Here is a 20,558-nt window from a genome sequence, read left to right as displayed (position 1 = left end):
GTCGTATTGTATCACCGCCTGGTACAGCAACTGCTCCGCCCACAACCGCGAGGCTCTCCAGAGGGTAGTGCGGCCTGCACAACGCATCACCGGGGGCAAACTACCTGCCCTCCAGGACACCTACAACACCCAATGTCACAGGAAGGCCATAAAGATCATCAAGGACAACAACCAACCGAGCCACGGCCTGTTCACCCTGCTTTCATCCAGAAGGCGAGGTCAGTACAGGTGCATCAAAGCAGGGACCGAGAGACTGAAAAACAGCTTCTATCTCAAAGCCATCAGACTGTTAAACAGCCATCACTAACATTGAGTGGCTGCTGCCAACATACTGACTCAAATCTCTAGCCACTTTAATAATAAAAAATTGGATGTAATAAATGTATCACTAGTCACTTTAAACAATATAATGTTTACATACCCTACATTACTCATCTCATATGTATATACTGTATTCTATACCATCTACGGCATCTTGCCTATGCCGCACGGCCATCACTCATCCATATATTTATATGTACATATTCTTATTCATCCCTTTACACTTGTGTGTATAAGGTAGTTGTTGTGAAATTGTTTGATTACTTTTTAGATATTACTGCACGGTCTGAACTAGAAGCACAAGCATTTCACTGCACTCACATTAATATCTGCTAACCATGTGTATGTGACCAATAAAATTTGATTTAATTTGATTTGATTAGAAGAGGCCTTTTCTTATTAAAATGTGCATTGAGTCGAAACTCTGGCCCATCAGTAGATCAAGGCTTTTTTTCCTGTGCGCTCTTTTTGTCAGAACCCGTAAGTGATTACCACAGCGAGGCCTTTCATTCCCAGAGGAGTTCTGCTCTCAGAAACAAGACGAAGAGGGAAGAAAATACCACCTCCGCCTGGCAGGACAGAGGGAGTTTAAGATTGGAGGTAGAGAGAGAGATGTTATGAGAGAGGGAGGGAGAGAGAGATGTTATGAGAGAGGGAGGGAGAGAGAGATGTTATGAGAGAGGGAGGGAATGAGAGAGAGATGGAATGAGAAAGAGATGGAATGAGAGAGATGTTATGAGAGAGGGAGGGAGAGAGAGATATTATGAGAGAGGGGGGTAGAGAGAGAGATGTTATGAGAGAGGGAGGGAGAGAGAGATGTTATGAGAGAGGGAGGGAGAGAGAGTGGTTTTGAGAGAGGGAGGGAGAGAGAGATGTTATGAGAGAGGGAGGGAATGAGAGAGAGATGGAATGAGAAAGAGATGGAATGAGAGAGGGAGGGAATGAGAGAGATGAAATGAGAGATGGAGGGAATGAGAGAGTGAGGGAATAGTAGAGGGAGGGAATGAGAGAGGGAGGGAATGAGAGAGGTGAAATGAGAGATGGAGGGAATGAGAGAGGTGAAATGAGAGAGGGAGGGAATGAGAGAGGTGAAATGAGAGATGGAGGGAATGAGAGAGGTGAAATGAGAGAGGGAGGGAATGAGAGAGGTGAAATGAGAGATGGAGGGAATGAGAGAGGTGAAATGAGAGAGGGAGGGAATGAGAGAGGGAGGGAATGAGAGAGATGAAATGAGAGAGGGAGGGAATGAGAGAGGTGAAATGAGAGAGGGAGGGAATGAGAGAGGTGAAATGAGAGAGGGAGGGAATGAGAGAGGTGAAATGAGAGAGGGAGGGAATGAGAGAGGTGAAATGAGAGATGGAGGGAATGAGAGAGGTGAAATGAGAGAGGGAGGGAATGAGAGAGGTGAAATGAGAGAGGGAGGGAATGAGAGAGGTGAAATGAGAGAGGGAGGGAATGAGAGAGGTGAAATGAGTGAGGGAGGGAATGAGAGAGGTGAAATGAGAGAGGGAGGGAATGAGAGAGATGAAATGAGAGAGGGAGGGAATGAGAGAGGGAGGGAATGAGAGAGATGAAATGAGAGAGGGAGGGAATGAGAGAGGTGAAATGAGAGAGGGAGGGAATGAGAGAGAGATGTAACACTTGTCAAGATGTTTGCAATCAGCCTCCATTGTGAGAAACCGGGGGAGATTTGGCAGACAAAGCATCTATGTGTGGGTATGTTGGTGTTGTATTCAGCTGTGCTGCTCACACTACAGGTGGTGTTGTATTCAGCTGTGCTGCTCACACTACAGGATTTAAAAGTTAAAAGAGAAGCCACGGTTGAGTGGGTGATCTGACCTCAATAGATATCGCAAACGTACACACAGAAGCACGTACACATTTCACAGATCACTATGATCACTAACACACATGCACACACACACCTCAACATCATATATGAGGGATTTTGGGGAGATGATGAAGTGGAGGAAAAGGATGACTGCCAAACTGGAACTAAATCTTTCCCACTTAACTCCCTCTCTTTGTCTCATTCTCCTTCTCACTGCACCCTTCTTTCCCCTCTCCTTCTCATTCCCCCTCTCTCCTTCTTGCAAAAGTACTCTTCTCCCTCAGTCAAATCAATGAAAGTGACTATCTTTTCTTTTCAGAGCCCCACTCCCTCTCTAGATCACTGTCTTTCTCTCTCTCCTTCTTTCAAATGATCTGCCTTTGACCTCTGTTGATTGGAGCCCATGGCTCTCTCTCGCCATCCGCCCCCCCCCCCCCTCTCTCTCTATCTCTCTCTCTCTCCTCCTCAGAGTCTGTCCATCAACCCAGCTTTTCCAGTAGAGAATAAGAGAGAGAAAGAAAAACAGAGGAAGTAAAAGAAAGCGGGTGGTGAGAGAGCAAGAGTAAGAGTGTGTCCAAAAACGAGCAGGAGAGAGAAAGAGAAGGAGACACGGAGAGAGGGAAAGACAGAGAGACGGGAGGGCTGGGGTGTGGGTAGAGAGCGGCCTGGGGTATTTATTCTGGGGCTTTTCACATGCTAATTTGCTTAGTGACTGCTTTAATCATTCCCTCTTCCCATCGCAGCCTTCAAAGAGAGGATGCTTTTCAAAAAGATGAGGGAGGAGAGAGAAAGAGAAGGAGACACGGAGAGAGAGAAAGAGTTGGCTCCGAAAACAGATTTTCCATAACGTCCCCTGAAAGTTCACGATCATTAGCTGAATATTTGCTGAACAATTCAGGAAGTTTTAACAATGTGGTTACATGTGGGTTATGCGGGTGGCGTTCGGTGAGCTCAAGCGTTGCGTTTGTTGTGTTTGTATTGTCAGAGCGTTGCCCGCCTGCTTGGGTCACACTCAACGAGCAGTCTTTTCCTGGCCTGAATGGGGTGTAAGGAGAGATGGCGATGAGTGTTAGAAACGGCAGGGGAAAGTGTCGAGCCAGGACCGCGGGCCGAGCAGGAAGAGACTTTCAGCACCTCCAGTAATGATCACTGAATTACAGTTCATCTGGTGGAGGGAGGGGGAGAAGGAGCGAGGGAGGGAGGAAGTGAGGAGAGGAGGGGACATACAGTGGGGAGAACAAGTATTTGATACACTGCCGATTTTGCAGGTTTTCCTACTTACAAAGCATGTAGAGGTCTGTAATTTTTATCATAGGTACACTTCAACTGTGAGAGACGGAATCTAAAACAAAAATCCAGAAAATCACATTGTATGATTTTTAAATAATTAATTTGCATTTTATTGCATGACATAAGTATTTGATCACCTACCAACCAGTAAGAATTCCGGCTCTCACAGACCTGTTAGTTTTTCTTTAAGAAGCCCTCCTGTTCTCCACTCATTACCTGTATTAACTGCACCTGTTTGAACTCGTTACCTGTATAAAAGACACCTGTCCACACACTCAATCAAACAGATTCCAACCTCTCCACAATGGCCAAGACCAGAGAGCTGTGTAAGGACATCAGGGATAAAATTGTAGACCTGCACAAGGCTGGGATGGGCTACAGGACAATAGGCAAGCAGCTTGGTGAGAAGGAAACAACTGTTGGCGCAATTATTAGAAAATGGAAGAAGTTCAAGATGACGGTCAATCACCCTCGGTCTGGGGCTCCATGCAAGATTTCACCTCGTGGGGCATCAATGATCATGAGGAAGGTGAGGGATCAGCCCAGAACTACACGGCAGGACCTGGTCAATGACCTGAAGAGAGCTGGGACCACAGTCTCAAAGAAAACCATTAGTAACACACTACGCCGTCATGGATTAAAATCCTGCAGCGCACGCAAGGTCCCCCTGCTTAAGCCAGTGCATGTCCAGGCCTGTCTGAAGTTTGCCAATGACCATCTGGATGATCCAGAGGAGGAATGGGAGAAGGTCATGTGGTCTGATGAGACAAAAATAGAGCTTTTTGGTCTAACTCCACTCGCCGTGTTTGGAGGAAGAAGAAGTATGAGTACAACCCCAAGAACACCATCCCAACCGTGAAGCATGGAGGTGGAAACATCATTCTTTGGGGATGCTTTTCTGCAAAGGGGACAGGACGACTGCACCGTATTGAGGGGAGGATGGATGGGGCCATGTATCGCGAGATCTTGGCCAACAACCTCCTTCCCTCAGTAAGAGCATTGAAGATGGGTCGTGGCTGGGTCTTCCAGCATGACAACGACATGAAGCACACAGCCATGGCAACTAAGGAGTGGCTCCGTAAGAAGCATCTCAAGGTCCTGGAGTGGCCTAGCCAGTCTCCAGACCTGAACCCAATAGAAAATCTTTGGAGGGAGCTGAAAGTCCGTATTGCCCAGCGACAGCCCCGAAACCTGAAGGATCTGGAGAAGATCTGTAGGGAGGAGTGGGCCAAAATCCCTGCTGCAGTGTGTGCAAACCTAGTCAAGAACTACAGGAAACGTATGATCTCTGTAATTGCAAACAAAGGTTTCTGTACCAAATATTAAGTTCTGCTTTTCTGATGTATCAAATACTTATGTCATGCAATAAAATGCAAATTAATTACTTAAAAATCATACAATGTGATTTTCTGGATTTTTGTTTTAGATTCCGTCTCTCATAGTTGAAGTGTACCTATGATAAAAATTACAGACCTCTACATGCTTTGTAAGTAGGAAAACCTGCAAAATCGGCAGTGTATCAAATACTTGTTCTCCCCACTGTAAGTGAAGCTAAAAAAGCAAGAAATATGAGGACTCTTTAAGGAACAGCTATTATTTTAGTGTGATTGCTGGAAAAATAAGAAGCGTCCTCCCTCATGACACGTTTTGTCCTCATTGTCATATGTTTTTATTTTTTCCTACCTGGTGGTAATAGATTTCTCGTCTCTCCACTTAACAACACTAAATTAGCTTCTCTGGAGAGGCAGAAAACGTGATGCGCACATTAAATTATATTCTACTCTTGTGTGTGTGTGTGTGTGTGTGTGTTTGCGTGCTTGTGCATCAGAATAGAGACAGGCAGTAATGTTCACCATGGTGCTCAACCTCACGACAGTGATGATAATTTTATTATTCAACCCACTTGCTGCTGCTGTCACCAGAGACAGCCTAACTAGCACAAACAACCCAGAGGAGAGAGAGAGAGGGACGGAGGGAGGGAGAGAGAGGGATGGAAGAAGGAGAGCGAGAGGGAGGGAGGACACAGAGAGAAATACATAGAGAGAGAGAAAGAGAGGGAGAACAGGGGGTGGAAGAGAGAGGGAGACTACAAATGCAATACCTCATTTGCGTTTGTGTATTTAGAGTCATGAGGGACTAGAGGGATAAATATAATTACGTGGTTAATTTAGATGATGCTCCCTAGTGCATATTTAACAACGTCAACAGAGAGAGGGAGAGAGAGAGAGAGAGCGAGAGAGAGAGAGAGAGAGAGAGAGAGAGAGAGAGAGAGAGAGAGAGAGAGAGAGAGAGAGGCCTACATCTCATACAACTACATCAATACTGGAAAGCTGTGTCATATGTAATACCTCATTTGCGTTTGTGTATTTAGAGTCATGAGGGACTAGAGGGATAAATATAATTACGTGGTTCATTTAGATGATGCTCCCTAGTGCATATTTAACAACGTCAACAGAGAGAGAGAGAGAGAGAGAGAGAGAGAGAGAGAGAGAGAGAGAGAGAGAGGCCTACATCTCATACAACTACATCAATACTGGAAAGCTGTGTCATATGTAATACCTCATTTGCGTTTGTGTATTTAGAGTCATGAGGGACTAGAGGGATAAATATAATTACGTGGTTAATTTAGATGATGCTCCCTAGTGCATATTTAACAACGTCAACAGAGAGAGAGAGAGAGAGAGAGAGAGAGAGAGAGAGAGAGAGAGAGAGAGAGAGAGAGAGGCCTACATATCATACAACTACATCAATACTGGAAAGCTGTGTCATATATAATACCTCATAATCCAACAACATGAACCACTTTCAGTTGAGAAGGTCAATGGTCAGGATCAACAGGTTAAGGTAAGGGGAATCGAGGGAAAACACTACAATCACACTCTTTGCCTACAATCATTCCTCTCTCTGACACTAATATGGTCATACACACACAAACACACTCATTCTTGCTACAACAAAACAGGTGGGTAGGTTGGCATGTTGACTTGGAAGAGCAGCGGTGGCCCTGTCCTTGATGTGGTGTTTGTATAGATGGTGAAGAGGTTTAGCAGCTCAACCATCAAATCCCAGTCTGCTCCCCACTACCCTCCCTCCCCGTTGAGAGGTGTCAAAACAGTCTGACACCTTTACGGTTCAGCCAGCCTGTAAACTCCAACTATGTCCTAGGTGGAGGCTCCTCAGAGGGGGAAGAGGAGGACCAACCAATTTAAATAGTGAAACATTAAAAAAGTTATCCTTTTTAGATAAAACTACACAAAATATATTCACGTCACCAAATAATTGATTAGGACGCCGAAATGGTGCCGAAGAGGATGGCTGACGTTTTACATTCCGTAATCAATTGTGCTATTTATTTTTTTTTGTGATGTTTGTATGTTATTTTTACGTATTTTGTACATAATGTTGCTGCTACCATCTCTTATGACTGAAAATAACTTCTGGACATCAGAACTGCGATTATTCACCACAGACTGCAAGAAGCTTTTTCCTTTAACGAGTCCGACGAGAAAGAGATACTACTCTCCCGGGAACAAGTCCAGATCCACGTCATTCGCGTGAAGAAAAGACAGAGGAAAAAATGATGCAGATCAGGCTGCCTTTTGAGAATCCGTAGGCGAGCGAGTAAACTCCCGTTGCATCAATTCTACTTGCTAACATGCAATTATTGGAAAATAAAATGGATGACCTACGATTACGATTATCCTACTAATGGGACATTAAGAACTGTAATATCCTAGGTTTCCCGAGTCGTGGCTGAACGACGACACGGACAATATAGAGCTGGAGGGACTTTCAATACACCGGCAGAACAGAGAAGCTACGTCTGGTAAGACGAGGGGTAGGGGTGTGTGTCTTTTTGTCAATAACAGCTGGTGCGTGATGTCTAATATTAAAGAAGTCTCGAGGTATTGCTCGCCTGAGGTAAAGTATCTTATGATAAGTTGTAGACCACACTATCTACCAAGAGAGTTTTCATCTATATTATTCATAGCCGTCTATTTACCACCACAGACTGATGCTGGCACTACAACCACCTCTATAAGGCCATAAGCAAACAAGAAAATGCTCACCCAGAAGCGGCGCTCCTAGTAGCCTGGGACTTTAATGGAGGCAAATTTAAATCAGTTTTACCACATTGTTACCAGTGTGCACATGTGCAACCAGAGGGAAAAAACTCTAGATCACCTTTACTCCACACACAGAGATGTATACAAAACTCTAGATCACCTTTACACACAGAGATGTATACAAAACTCTAGATCACCTTTACTCCACACACAGAGATGTATACAAAACTCTAGATCACCTTTACTCCACACACAGAGACACATACAAAACTCTATACCACCTCAGTCATCGGCTTCATCAATAAGTGCATCGATGACGTACGTACATATCCCAACCAGAAGCCATGGATTACAGGCAACATCCGCATCGAGCTAAAGGCTAGAACTGACGCTTTCAAGGAGCGGGACACTAATCCGGACGCCTACATGAAATCCCGCTATGTCCTCAGACAATCCATCAAACAAGCAAAGCGTCAATACAGGATTAAGATTGAATCCTACTACACCGGCTCTGACGCTCGTCGGATGTGGCAGGGCTTGAAAACTATTACGGACTACAAAGAGAAACCCAAACGCGAGCTCCCCAGTGACGCGAGACGACCAGACGAGCTAAATGCCTTTTATGCTCGCTTCGAGGCAAGAAACACTGAAGCATGCACGAGAGCATCAGCTGTCCTGGATGACTGTGTGATAACGCTCTCAGTAGCCGATGTGAGCAAGACCTTTAAACAGGTCAACATTCACAAAGCCTCTGGGCCAGACGGATTACCAGGACGTGTACTCAAAGCATGCGCGGACCAACTGGCAAGTGACTTCACTGACATTTTCAACCTCTCCCTGACTGAGTCTGTAATACTTACATGTTTCAAGCAGACCACCATAGTCCCTATGCCCAAGGAAGCGAAGGTGACCTGCCTAAATGATTACCGCCCCGTGGCACTCATGTCGGTAGCCACGAAGTGCTTTGAAAGGCTGGTCATGGCTCACATCAACAGCATCCTCCCAGGTACCTTAGACCCACTCCAATTCTCATACCGCACCAACTGATCCACAGATGATGCAATATCAATCGCACTCCACACTGCCCTTTCCCACATGGACAAAAGGAACACTTATGTGAGAATGCTGTTCATTGACTACAGCTCAGTGTTCAACACCATAGTGCCCACGAAGCTCATCACTAAGCTAAGGACCCTGGGACTAAACATCTCCCTCTGCAACTGGATTCTGGACTTCCTGACGAGCCTCCACCAGGTGGTAAAGGTAGGCAACAACTTGTCTGCCACACTGATCCCCAACACTGGGGCCCCTCATGGGTGTGTACATAGTCCCCTCCCTTACTCCATGTTCACCCATGACTGTGTGGCCAAACACGAATCCAACACCATCATTAAGTTTGCTGACGACACAACAGTGGTAGATCACAGATAACGATGTGACAGCCTATAGGGAGAAGATCAGAGAACTGGCAGTGTGGTGCCAGGACAACAAACTCTCCCTCAATGTGAGCAAGACAAAGGAGCTGATCGTGGACTACAGGAAAAGGCTGGCCGGACAGGCCCCCATTAACATCAATGGGGCTGTAGTGGAGCGGGTCGAGAGTTTCAAGGTCATTGGTGTCCACATCACCAACGATCTATCATGGTCCAAACACACCAAGACAGTCATGAAGAGGGCACAACAAAACCTTTTCCCCTTCAGGAGACTGAAAAAAATTGGCATGGGTCCCCAGATCCTCAAAAAGTTATACAGCTGCACCATCGGGAGCATCCTGACCGGTTGCACCACCACCTGGTATGGCAACTGCTCGGCATCTGACCGTAAGGCGCTACAGAGGGTAGTGCGTACAGCCCAGTACATCGCTGGGGCCAAGCTTCCTGCAATCCAGGACCTATATAATAGGCGGTGTCAGAGGAAAGCCCAAAAAATTGTCAGAGACTCCAGTCACCCAAGTCATAGACTGTTTTCTCTGCTACAGGCACGGCAAGCGGTACCGGAGCGCTAAGTCTAAGACCAAAAGGCTTCTTAACAGCTTCTACCCCCAAGCCATAAGACTGCTGAACAATTAATCAAATGGCCACCGGACTATTACATTGACACCACCCCTCCTCCACTTGTGTGGAACACTGCTGCTACTCTTCACCCCCACTTACATGTACAAATGACCTCCAACCTGTACCCCTGCCACTGACTCGGTACCGGTACCCCCTGTATATAGCCTCATTATTGTTATGTTATTGTGTCATTTTTTATATATTTTTTACTTTAGTTTATTTGGTCAATATTTTCTAAACTCTTCTTGAACTGCACTGTTGGTTAAGGGCTTGTCAGTAAGCATTTCACGGTAAGGTCTACAGTTGTTGTATTCGGCGCATGTGACAAATAAAGTTTGATTTGATTAAAGCACACTGTTTTGCAATTAAGGTCTACAGTAGCCTCAACAGGACTCTGTAGGGAGGCACCATGGTGTAGCTGGAGGACAACTAGCTTCCATCCTCCTCTGGGTATATGGACTTCAATACAAAACTTAGGAGGCTCATGGTGCTTAATCCACAAATTAACTTCTTAATTTCTTCTTACTTAGGTAGCAAATGCAGCTAGCTAGTTTAGCCTACTCAAACACCTGGCTCAAACAGAGGGATGCTATGTTAGCTAGCTGGCTATAACTATCCAACACTGGAACTCTTCCAAGTCAAGGTAAGCTTTTGGTTTTACTAATTTATTGCCACCGTGGCCCGCCGGTGTAACTGCTAAACAGCTTACAGGCTGTACAATGTACTGCATTATTGTAGGGGATTTACTAATGCGTTAGTTCTAGTAGCTATGTTGACTATGACATTACGTTAGCTAATATGGTGACAGCGATGTAGGCTGTGTGTAGCAGTTATCATATGAAGGTATGAGTTGGGAAGGTTTTTTCACCTGGTCACAGACAGCTGTTGTGTTGTGCACCGACAATTATACGAGGCTTTGAAAGTGAACAGTTTGCGTGTGATTGTATTCATTCCGCCGATTCTGTTGAAATACGTTTCTTAAACGGAAGCAAACGGAATGAAATGAGGATAAACATACCTGAATTTGTCCAATAGAAACTCATGATGGGTACAGGGAAAATTAGAGTATCATGTAGGAGCCTAAACGTATCAATGTTACATTAAACTGGCTGAATGGAATATGAATGACAGTCATCCAATATGCTGTAATAGAAATAAGGACATGCTCATATATCTTTCTTTTTTTTCAATGAGCATCTTCCATCTTAAACGGCACTGACCACTACTACCCTTTCTCACCCATCCTGCTCCTCGCTCCACACGACTCTCACACTTCCCAAGTCGCCTGAATCCAACACATACACACAGAAACGCACACACATGAACACAATACACACAAACACACAGTCACACACATTAACTCACATGAATGCAATACACAGACTAACTCACACATAAACACCCACATCGATACACACACTCACACATTCACACATACAAACACATGACCCCCCCCCACCCCCCAACAATGGAGTCACCCTCAACAGACGACTAGCGGGAGAGAGCGCTACCCTTCTACCCAAGCTCATAGAAATAAGGGAATGAGAGAGAAAAGAAAGGAACCCAAAAGCAACCCCCCGGTCATCCTCGGGGGCCCTGCCTGGCCTCTTTACCCCTTGGCCCCTGTGCTCTGTGTACATCCTGGCGGCCCCCGAGCACCCAGCTGTCAGGATACTGACGTCTTAATCAATCCTGGCCCACGACCTTGTCACACATACCAGCAAGATGGATGAACAACTTAGTGACCTTTGACCCTCAGCCAGCGTTCACAATCCCCTGACCCCCCCTAACCCACACACCCCCCAACCTCACTGCTCCAACAATGATGGAGGAGTCCCATTCAATCACCACTGCTGGGAACCAGAGGCCAAGGTACCCCCATAACCTTTGCACACACACACACACACTCCCTCTTTCTGACAGAGGACTTGAGACCCAACCCCCCATCTCAGCCCCTCTTTAGTGTCTTGGTCCACATGATTATATTGAAGTTGAGCCCCCCACTATTCTACCTCGTCATGCTGTGGAATATTAACCAGCTCATCAGTGCACTTGAAGGCTGACAGTGAGCTCCACCTTTTAACCCATCAAACACTGAGGTGAACCCTGGACTGACGCTCTGGTAGCCATGGAGACTGTGTCTGAACTAACTCTGATGTGATAGTTTCCCGTGAGATTGGTATGAGAGGGAACTAAATATTGCTGCCTCACACCAGTAATGATACATAATCATTCAAAGAGATTAACTGAATTGAACAAGTGTATTTAACTACCCTCAATCTGCTCTCCTTCATCCCTCCATCTCTGCTCTCCTTCATCCCTCTATCTCTGCTCTCCTTCATCCCTCCATCTGCTCTCCTTCATCCCTCCATCTCTGCTCTCCTTCATCCCTATATCTCTGCTCTCCTTCATCCCTCCATCTCTGCTCTCCTTCATCCCTCCATCTCTGCTCTTTCCTTCATCCCTCCATCTCTGCTCTCTCCTTCTTTGAAGACAACCCAGGGGAGTGAGAGACTGGCCCCAGCTATCCACACAGCCACAGCCACCGACAGGGGAGTGAGAGACTGGCCCCAGCTATCCACACAGCCACAGCCACCGACAGGGGAGTGAGAGACTGGCCCCAGCTATCCACACAGCCACAGCCACCGACAGGGGAGTGAGAGACTGGCCCCAGCTATCCACACAGCCACAGCCACCGACAGGGGAGTGAGAGACTGGCCCCAGCTATCCACACAGCCACAGCCACCGACAGGGGAGTGAGAGACTGGTCCCAGCTATCCACATAGCCACAGCCACCGACAGGGGAGTGAGAGACTGGCCCCAGCTATCCACATAGCCACAGCCACCGACAGGGGAGTGAGAGACTGGACCCAGCTATCCACACAGCCACAGCCACCGACAGGGGAGTGAGAGACTGGTCCCAGCTATCCACACAGCCACAGCCACCGACAGGGGAGTGAGAGACTGGTCCCAGCTATCCACGTAGCCACAGCCACCGACAGGGGAGTGAGAGACTGGCCCCAGCTATCCACATAGCCACAGCCACCGACAGGGGAGTGAGAGACTGGCCCCAGCTATCCACACAGCCACAGCCACCGACAGGGGAGTGAGAGACTGGTCCCAGCTATCCACACAGCCACCGACAGGGGAGTGAGAGACTGGTCCCAGCTATCCACACAGCCACAGCCACCGACAGGGGAGACGGGCTACATTCCAAAGAACATTCTTGCCACGAAATGCTACCCCCTCACCCGCAACCTTTTTTCCCACACACACACCATCTGTGACCATTTGTACCTCAGTGCGCCCTCCTCGTCCCCTCTCAGAAGGAGCCAGCCCTAGTACCCTAAATCACCAGGTCTGTTTGTCATGCAATTAGTCCTCTACGATAGAGCTTAAAGGCTCCCCCGTAAATGAAGGTAGGTAGAGTGGCCCGTCCCCATTGTAGCCACGCACCAAGAGAGAAACACAAAGTAGGCCTATAATATCCTTGGTAATTGTATCGACAGATTCAACATATGATCTCCGCTGGCTTTTGAGTACAATTTTGTTTTCTTGCATTGCCATGTTTTTACTCATATGCTGATGGTTTAATATAAGACATCCACCAAGTATAGCCACTCAAACAACATTAAACAGAACCAAGAGGGATCAGTGAGATGGAAGAGTAAAACAAACACTTGTAGCATTTTTCCCCCTCACCCTCAATGCCGTGTGTGTGTGTGTGTGTGTGTGTGTGTGTGTGTGTGTGTGTGTGTGTGTGTGTGTGTGTGTGTGTGTGTGTGTGTGTGTGTGTGTGTGTGTGTGTGTGTGTGTGTGTGTGTGTGTGTGTGTGTGTGTGTTTCTTTCCACCTCTCATCCACCAGCATATAATGAGGTGAATGAGCACTGGCCCTACTGCGAATCATCTGGCTGGGATTGGGGCTGGGGGTGGGGAGGAGAGAGAGAGAATGGGAAACATCTGGTTGGGATTGGAGCTGGGTTGGGGAGGAGAGAGAGAGGGACTGGAAATCATCTGGCTGGGATTGGGGCTGGGGAGGAGAGAGAGAGGGACTGGAAATCATCTGGCTGGGATTTGGGCTGGTGTTGGGATGTGGAGGCGATAGAGAGAGACAGACTGGGAATCATCTGGCTGGGATTGGGTCTGGTGTTGGGGTGGGGAGGAGAGAGAGAGAGAGACAGACTGGGAATCATCTGGCTGGGATAGGGTCTGGTGTTGGGGTGGGGAGGAGAGAGAGAGAGAGAGAGAGAGAGAGAGAGAGAGAGAGAGAGAGAGAGACTGGGAATCATCTGGCTGGGATTGGGGCTAGGAGTAGAGAGAGAGACTGGCAGCTACTGGTATCTATTTAGACTGATCTCTTCTGAGCCATTTATCCACCAGAGACACACAGCAGACAGGCAGGCCTGTTCTCCTGGCCGAACTAACACATCCCAATAGCAGGCCTGTTCCCCTGGCCGAACTAACACATCCCAATAGCAGGCCTGTTCCCCTGGCCGAACTAACACATCCCAATAGCAGGCCTGTTCTCCTGGCCGAACTAACACATCCCAATAGCAGGCCTGTTCTCCTGGCCGAACTAACACATCCCAATAGCAGGCCTGTTCTCCTGGCCGAACTAACACATCCCAATAGCAGGCCTGTTCTCCTGGCCGAACTAACACATCCCAATAGCAGGCCTGTTCCCCTGGCCGAACTAACACATCCCAATAGCAGGCCTGTTCCCCTGGCCGAACTAACACATCCCAATAGCAGGCCTGTTCTCCTGGCCGAACTAACACATCCCAATAGCAGGCCTGTTCCCCTGGCCGAACTAACACATCCCAATATTAGGCCTGTTCTCCTGGCCGAACTAAAACATCCCAATTGCCTGGATAATTACGGAATTTACAATCATCACTGCTTCTTTTACCCAGCCTGATACCATGTAGGATAGACGCAGGGAGGGGTGGAGGAGAGAGAGACAACAAGCAACAGAGAGAGAGGTTGGTGAATAGAGGAGAGGGGGGAAGAGGGAGAGAGTGAGAGACAAAGAGAGCGGGATACATGGAGGGAGTGAGACAAAGAGACCTACAGAGAGAGAGGAGGGAGATTTGATAAAGAAGCAGGCTTCTGTATGGAGATAGAGATGGAAGGTGAAGGAAGAGAGAACGATAGAGACAAGAATAAATAACCACACAGAACAGCTGCCGCCCGTGACTGGAGGAATATATATATCTGAGGCAGACAGAAGATTTCTCTCCTTAACTTACCCTGGCATTTAGCGTTCCTCTCCTCGAATCCCGGGTTACACAGGCAGTTCCCGATGGGCACCAGCCACTCTCCGTCCGCCCCGCAGTACATTTTGGGAACGTCACGCTCCTCAGAATTATGCACGCAGGATCCTCGGACTTCCACCAGTGAGGACGTGTCGGCCCCGGTGATGGTGTCAGGGAACTGGGCCAGGTTCCTCACAGCCATGGGACACTTCTTATAGAACACCCTGACAGACACCAGGGCGATGCAGGCTCCCACGTCCTGGAAGGCCAGGTAGAAACCCTTCCGGGTCAAGGCTCCCACGTCCCTGACCTCCGTGTTCAGCTTCATGATGCGGTCTCCGATGTCCACCTGGGTGAAGCTCTCGTCGGCTGCCACCGTGTCGATCTTGCCAAACTGGTTCTCTCGGATGTAGCGCTCCTTGTCGTTGTTGGACTCGTAGTAGTAGAGGTTGAAGGTCTCCTTGCAGGTTCCCATGACACCAGGGAGGCTGTTACAGTCGCGCAGGGTGAACTTGATCTCGATGTAGACACGCTGGGCGCCACCTCGGAGGATCCAGTCCGTTCTAAGCCAGTTGTTCTGGTTGGGTTCCATGACGTTACACACCTGGTACGTCCTGATGGGAATGTTCTTCTCATCCATGATGCTCACCTCCTCCCACTGTGGACACAAACACAGAGACAATGTTAGGAAAAAATCGGACAAACATTATATCAACATTAGAAAATTCTGGAAAATGGTAGGCCACATAAAAACATTGACTTGCAAACATACATTGAGAAAGACCATAGCAAAATGGTGACTCAATATCTGTGTCCCAGTAGGCCAATTATTTAATGGACAAGCTTGTCAATTCAAGAATAATAAATGCATGACAAGGCCTAATATACACAGTACGGCCTTTTATAATGAAACTACTACTGGTACAGGCAGAAATAAGTACAAATAGGCCTACTGTACTGTATTCAATCCCGACTAGTAAGTTTTATCTCCACATAAAAGGAAACCAACCAAATCCTTGGGGAACATGCACCATTCATTATTACTATAATGTCAAATTTAATGTCTCAATGTAAATCCCCATAACTCCATGATAAATTTAAAGGTCACGAAATGGAGAGAAATACAGAGAGAGAGCGAAGAGAAAGGAAAGGTGGTATTGAAACAATCTTATGTATGAGCTAATGGATAGGCCCTAAGTCTGTAATGGCTTATAGTGATTAGAATAGAAACCCAAGTGATTTGAACAGAAACCCAATAGAAAAAGTGTGCCTGTGTTCTTTCTGTAGGTATACAAATGATTTTGGAGAGGGAGAGGTTTTGACAGCACACATGTGGATCGGGTGTATGGATTACGTTATTGATGACTGGCTGGCTTATTATTATAGGAGCAATGTTTGTTTTACTTATGATAAAGAGCCTAGGGTACAGTATATGGCGTTTTGAAAGGCTTTGGGGGCATTATGGCATGCTCATAAAGGTCCAATGCAGCAGTTTTTATCTCAATATCAAATCATTTCTGGGTAACAATTAAGGACCTTACTGTGATTGTTTTCAATTATAATGGTCAAAAAAGAAACAAAATAGCTTCTCAGCAAAGAGCAAAGAATTTTGCTAGGACTGTCTGGGAGTGGTCTGAGCGGGGAGGGGAAAACTGAGAACTAGCTTTTTATTGGCAGAGAGGTTTGGAAATCTCTTTCTTATTGGTCTATTAACTAATTTACCACCTGGTGATGTCAACAGACAGGCCAAAACTCTATCCCACCAAAACAGGCTGTAATTTCAGGCAGTCTTTTCAAACAGTTCTTGCACTAAAAGGGCATAATCATAATTTTCACAATTTCACATTATTTATTATCTGACCGTATGGTGTGGAAATATATATAAAAACAGGTAAATCACGTTTTTCACTTCGCTGGGCCTTTACATTTTTCATAATGAGGTTAAAAAAGGGTTTTCGAATTTATTGCATTTAAAAACAAGAGCAGACAAACCAGCCTTCTGCTTGTATCTGGTTAGGACTATATAGTATTCAGAGAAAGGAGACCAAACAGAGCTATTACTACGGGGAAGGATGTATCCTGCGCTGAATTTGATTCAACGTGTTATCATAAATAATCTCGTTCAAAGCCCTATACCTTTGAGTAGGGGAGATAACTATATAACATGGTAACCCCCGCTGCTCTATTCCACTGCTCTCTTCTCTCTGCTTGGCCCTTTATCGTGGAAATCAACCGGTGTTGCAGATAAGGCCGCACCTTTCCCCGATAGCGGAGGAGAGAGAGAATGTGGGCAATTGGTTGTAATGAGAGGGTGAATGCAGGCCTGTCTGCGCTGTCAGCACCCTGTCAATCACTCCGCCACAGAGGAAACGGCTGAAGGAGGAACAGAGAGCAACTAACAGCAGCACACACGAACCAAGTTCATTGAACAACAACTCAACCCCATGGTGAATAAAACAAGAGTTGGAGAGGCGGGGCTGCGACAAAAGATCAACGTTTCTTTTATGGGTCTATAGCATACGATAAACAGTATCATTAAAATATAATGGATATGCCAGAAGATGTCTGAAAAGACAGAAGAACGTCATTGCTCTTGGATAGCATATGTTGCTCTACTTTGGGACACCTTGTTGGTTTAGTCTATAAATACGACTAAAACTATAAGATGGTCCCATGCAATTAATCAGACGCCAGTGCTGCTGCTGCTTCGGCTCAGGGAACAACTCACAGGGGAGTGTGCCAGACAGGACCCAGCCGCGCGCACCCCGGGCCCCTTCACGGCCATTCCCGAAACAGTCGCACTCTGTACATGATCAGCGCAACTATATATATCCCAATTAGACCACGGGATCACGCATTTAGTCCGATCACATTCCCTATCGCTTTATGGCCCAATCCAATCATACAGCGAGGACTGAAACCCGCTGCCCTTTCCCTTCATTCATCCATTCCAGAGGGCCCTTTCTGTGCTGCCAAGTTCCTCTCCCCCGCGCCTCAATGGGGGAAAAGGATATACAGTTTCTCCACAAAGACCGATTCAATCCGCCGTCTATTCAGGAAACCCGACGCCTGCTACAGTATCGGACTCGAATCTGACCATTACTGCAAGTAGAGAGAGAGGAGGGAGGTGGCCGGTAGGCTATAGAGGACATCATCTCTCCATTTTGAATCAACGGGGGACTCGCGTCCTAACGAGGGGCACTTACCCCTCCTTCTGTTGGGTTGGCGACCCAGCCCAACTCCCCCGCTACGGATCTGGAGTCCAGTAACGTCACTGAAAAACATAGAAAGAGAAGTGAGCAGTTATAGGCTGTTCATAACACTGATGATGTGTAATCTTGTCTACAGTGCTAATATACCGTTTGGAAAAGCCACGGTGCTGTTATGTTACCATAGTTGGATAGTTATGCAGTTTGATCGAGGAAAACAATTCTGCGCAATCTGCTCAACAAAAAACGAGTCTGAAATAGGCTAATGATCGATGTGTAACGACCTATCTATAAGCCCATGTCCACGCATATAACTCCATAAAATATGTAATATGTTTGGATTACTCAAATGCGTAATTTTGATATTTTTTTTCAGGGGGATTTGTGATTAAAACATAAAGGGACCCCTGTAATATTCATATATATTATATATTATATTTTTACGGGGATTTGATATTTGTATAAAGAACCATGGGTATTGTCATTGTAACCCAGTGAGTGAAACGCTGGATGTTAATAAATAGGCCTAGATATTCGAGACTCCGTTTGTCTGTTTTAACTCCTGAGGTTCGATGATGATCAATCGAAGTCAATTAGAGAACCACGGACTTCTAAATGAATTTGCTTCAGTGAGAAATCAAAAATAATCCGTGATGAGATTTAAATAGCCTCTTATATTTCTAACTGTAATCTTCTCAGTGCGCAGTGACGGAAATCTACAGAAGCGCTTAAATGTGCATTTAATTTAATTTTAAAGAGTGGATTTAATTTAAGATGTTAACATTTATCTGATATTACTTGGCTTAGGTAATTATTTGAGTACTGTTTTGAAGTTAATGCATTTGACATAGAAAATGCACAAGAGCCACTTGATAATTGAATGGGGATTATTGTACAGAACTGCGACTGCAATACATGGTTATGAACTAAAATAACATGGCTCATTTTGGAAGGGGGGGTTGCACCACCGTCCTGCACAAAACCAGACACAGACATGCCCTCCAAAGCAATAATGATTGCTAAATAAAATCAAGTCTTTGTAGTCTATATGGCTCAAGAAAAAAAACAAATTTTGTTGAAGAAGGTGACTGTTGCTTAATTAACAGAAACTGTGAAGTAAGACTTCCCAGCACTCCACTCGGACCCTGCTAGAGCCCCATATAGACTTCATACGCTCCGGCTTTCTGCCAAGCGCTTTCAACAATTTAGGTAGCAAGAGGACCAAGTAGCCTACGACACAAAACGTTCGATGAGTTTGACGCAAATGGAAATCCAATGTCAGAGAATAATTGCACATGTTGTTGAGCAAATTAATAGTGTTGCCCCCTTATTTGAGTGCTGCAGGTTCTTGCATGAGTCCAGAATAGCTACGGGACAACGGGCTCGTGGTCCGTTTCACACACGAAGTGGACGGAGTATAAACTAACGGAGAAGAAATCCAAGACGGGGCTCCGCTGTTATTCCAAGTCTTACCTTCATTTTGGGGGTAAATCCGTGCCGAAGAAACAAACGTAGAAATCCCAAACAGCACAGAGGTCGCCGTAAACAAAATCCCAGCCATGAGTGCCATTTGTCGTTCGCTTTTTTTCTTGTAGTTCGTTCCGCTCCTCGCAGGTCTTGCTCTCTCTCTCTCCCTGTGGAATATGCGTTTGAAGCAGGGATAGAGCGATGCTCCGAAAACAGCCAGGAGGCGGGTCTGAGCGCTCTGACGCGGCAGTCATTCCAAATAGGAAACGCAGTGGACGGGAAAACGGTCCAAATAATCATTAACTGTCCCCCTACCCCTCAGCCATGAGTGGACACTGGGCCAAATGGGACTGTGTAAAGGGCCGGTTGTTACTGTAATAGTTAGTGCATTTCTTTCATGCGGACACCACTCCTGTTCTTGTTAAAGACAACCAATAAACTTCCAATATAATGTCGTTACATTGTTATTAATAATGAAGATTAAATTCCCAATAACGTTTCAACATTGGTATTCCTTATTAAGTCTATGCTATAGCACGTGTCTCAAAAGTGCTTTGCTCAAATAATCCTAAAAAATCTTAATTATTTATTCGGGCTAGTCGTTGTCATGTGTAGGCAGATATTTGTCATTTTTCTGATAACGTGAGTTAAACCGCCTACTCGTCATTGGACCGCGTTGTGATCCCCATATGAAAGTTGTCCCCAGTGATGTCCTGCGCTGTCCAAGATTAAACACTTTAGACCAAGGTCGCCACCTAGCGGATACAATCACAGATAGTCTGTATATATTGGATTATGGAACAAGTAAGAGCATGACCCAATTACATAACACGAAATTCCACTTTGGGAAATTGATCATATCAATTATGTGATGAATGATGGCCATGAATCCCGTGTTATTTGATTATAGTCGTTATTCAAATAGCATTTTATCAATGTTGTATTGGAATTAAGGTGTGTTGGGCTGATACATCTGGGGATCCATCCCTGAGTTGAGATAACAAACATTCTAATAACGGTTAACGCCTAAAGGTCTAGAAATAAATCGATAAGAGTAACCTAA

At 46.0% G+C, this 20,558-nt stretch overlaps 1 protein-coding gene across 2 annotated transcripts in view; it reads right to left on the bottom strand.

Annotated features, from left to right (window-relative positions):
• The window catches only part of LOC139548230 (ephrin type-A receptor 4-like), a 69,438-nt gene extending 49,756 nt beyond the window's left edge, over positions 1-19,682 (bottom strand). For both annotated transcript variants that reach the window (XM_071357764.1, XM_071357765.1), the window contains exons 1-3: positions 19,502-19,682; positions 18,026-18,093; positions 14,814-15,477 (exon numbers count right to left, since the gene is read on the bottom strand). In XM_071357764.1, coding sequence (XP_071213865.1) covers positions 14,814-15,477; positions 18,026-18,093; positions 19,502-19,598 — 829 coding nt within the window. In that variant the 5' untranslated portion in view covers positions 19,599-19,682. The remainder of the gene's footprint in view (positions 1-14,813; positions 15,478-18,025; positions 18,094-19,501) is intronic.
• Between the last annotated feature and the right edge of the window lie 876 nt (positions 19,683-20,558).

The sequence above is a fragment of the Salvelinus alpinus genome, chromosome 21 (genome assembly GCF_045679555.1).
Source record: "Salvelinus alpinus chromosome 21, SLU_Salpinus.1, whole genome shotgun sequence".
NCBI lineage: Eukaryota > Metazoa > Chordata > Actinopteri > Salmoniformes > Salmonidae > Salvelinus > Salvelinus alpinus.
This window is presented reverse-complemented; position numbering and strand designations above follow the sequence as displayed.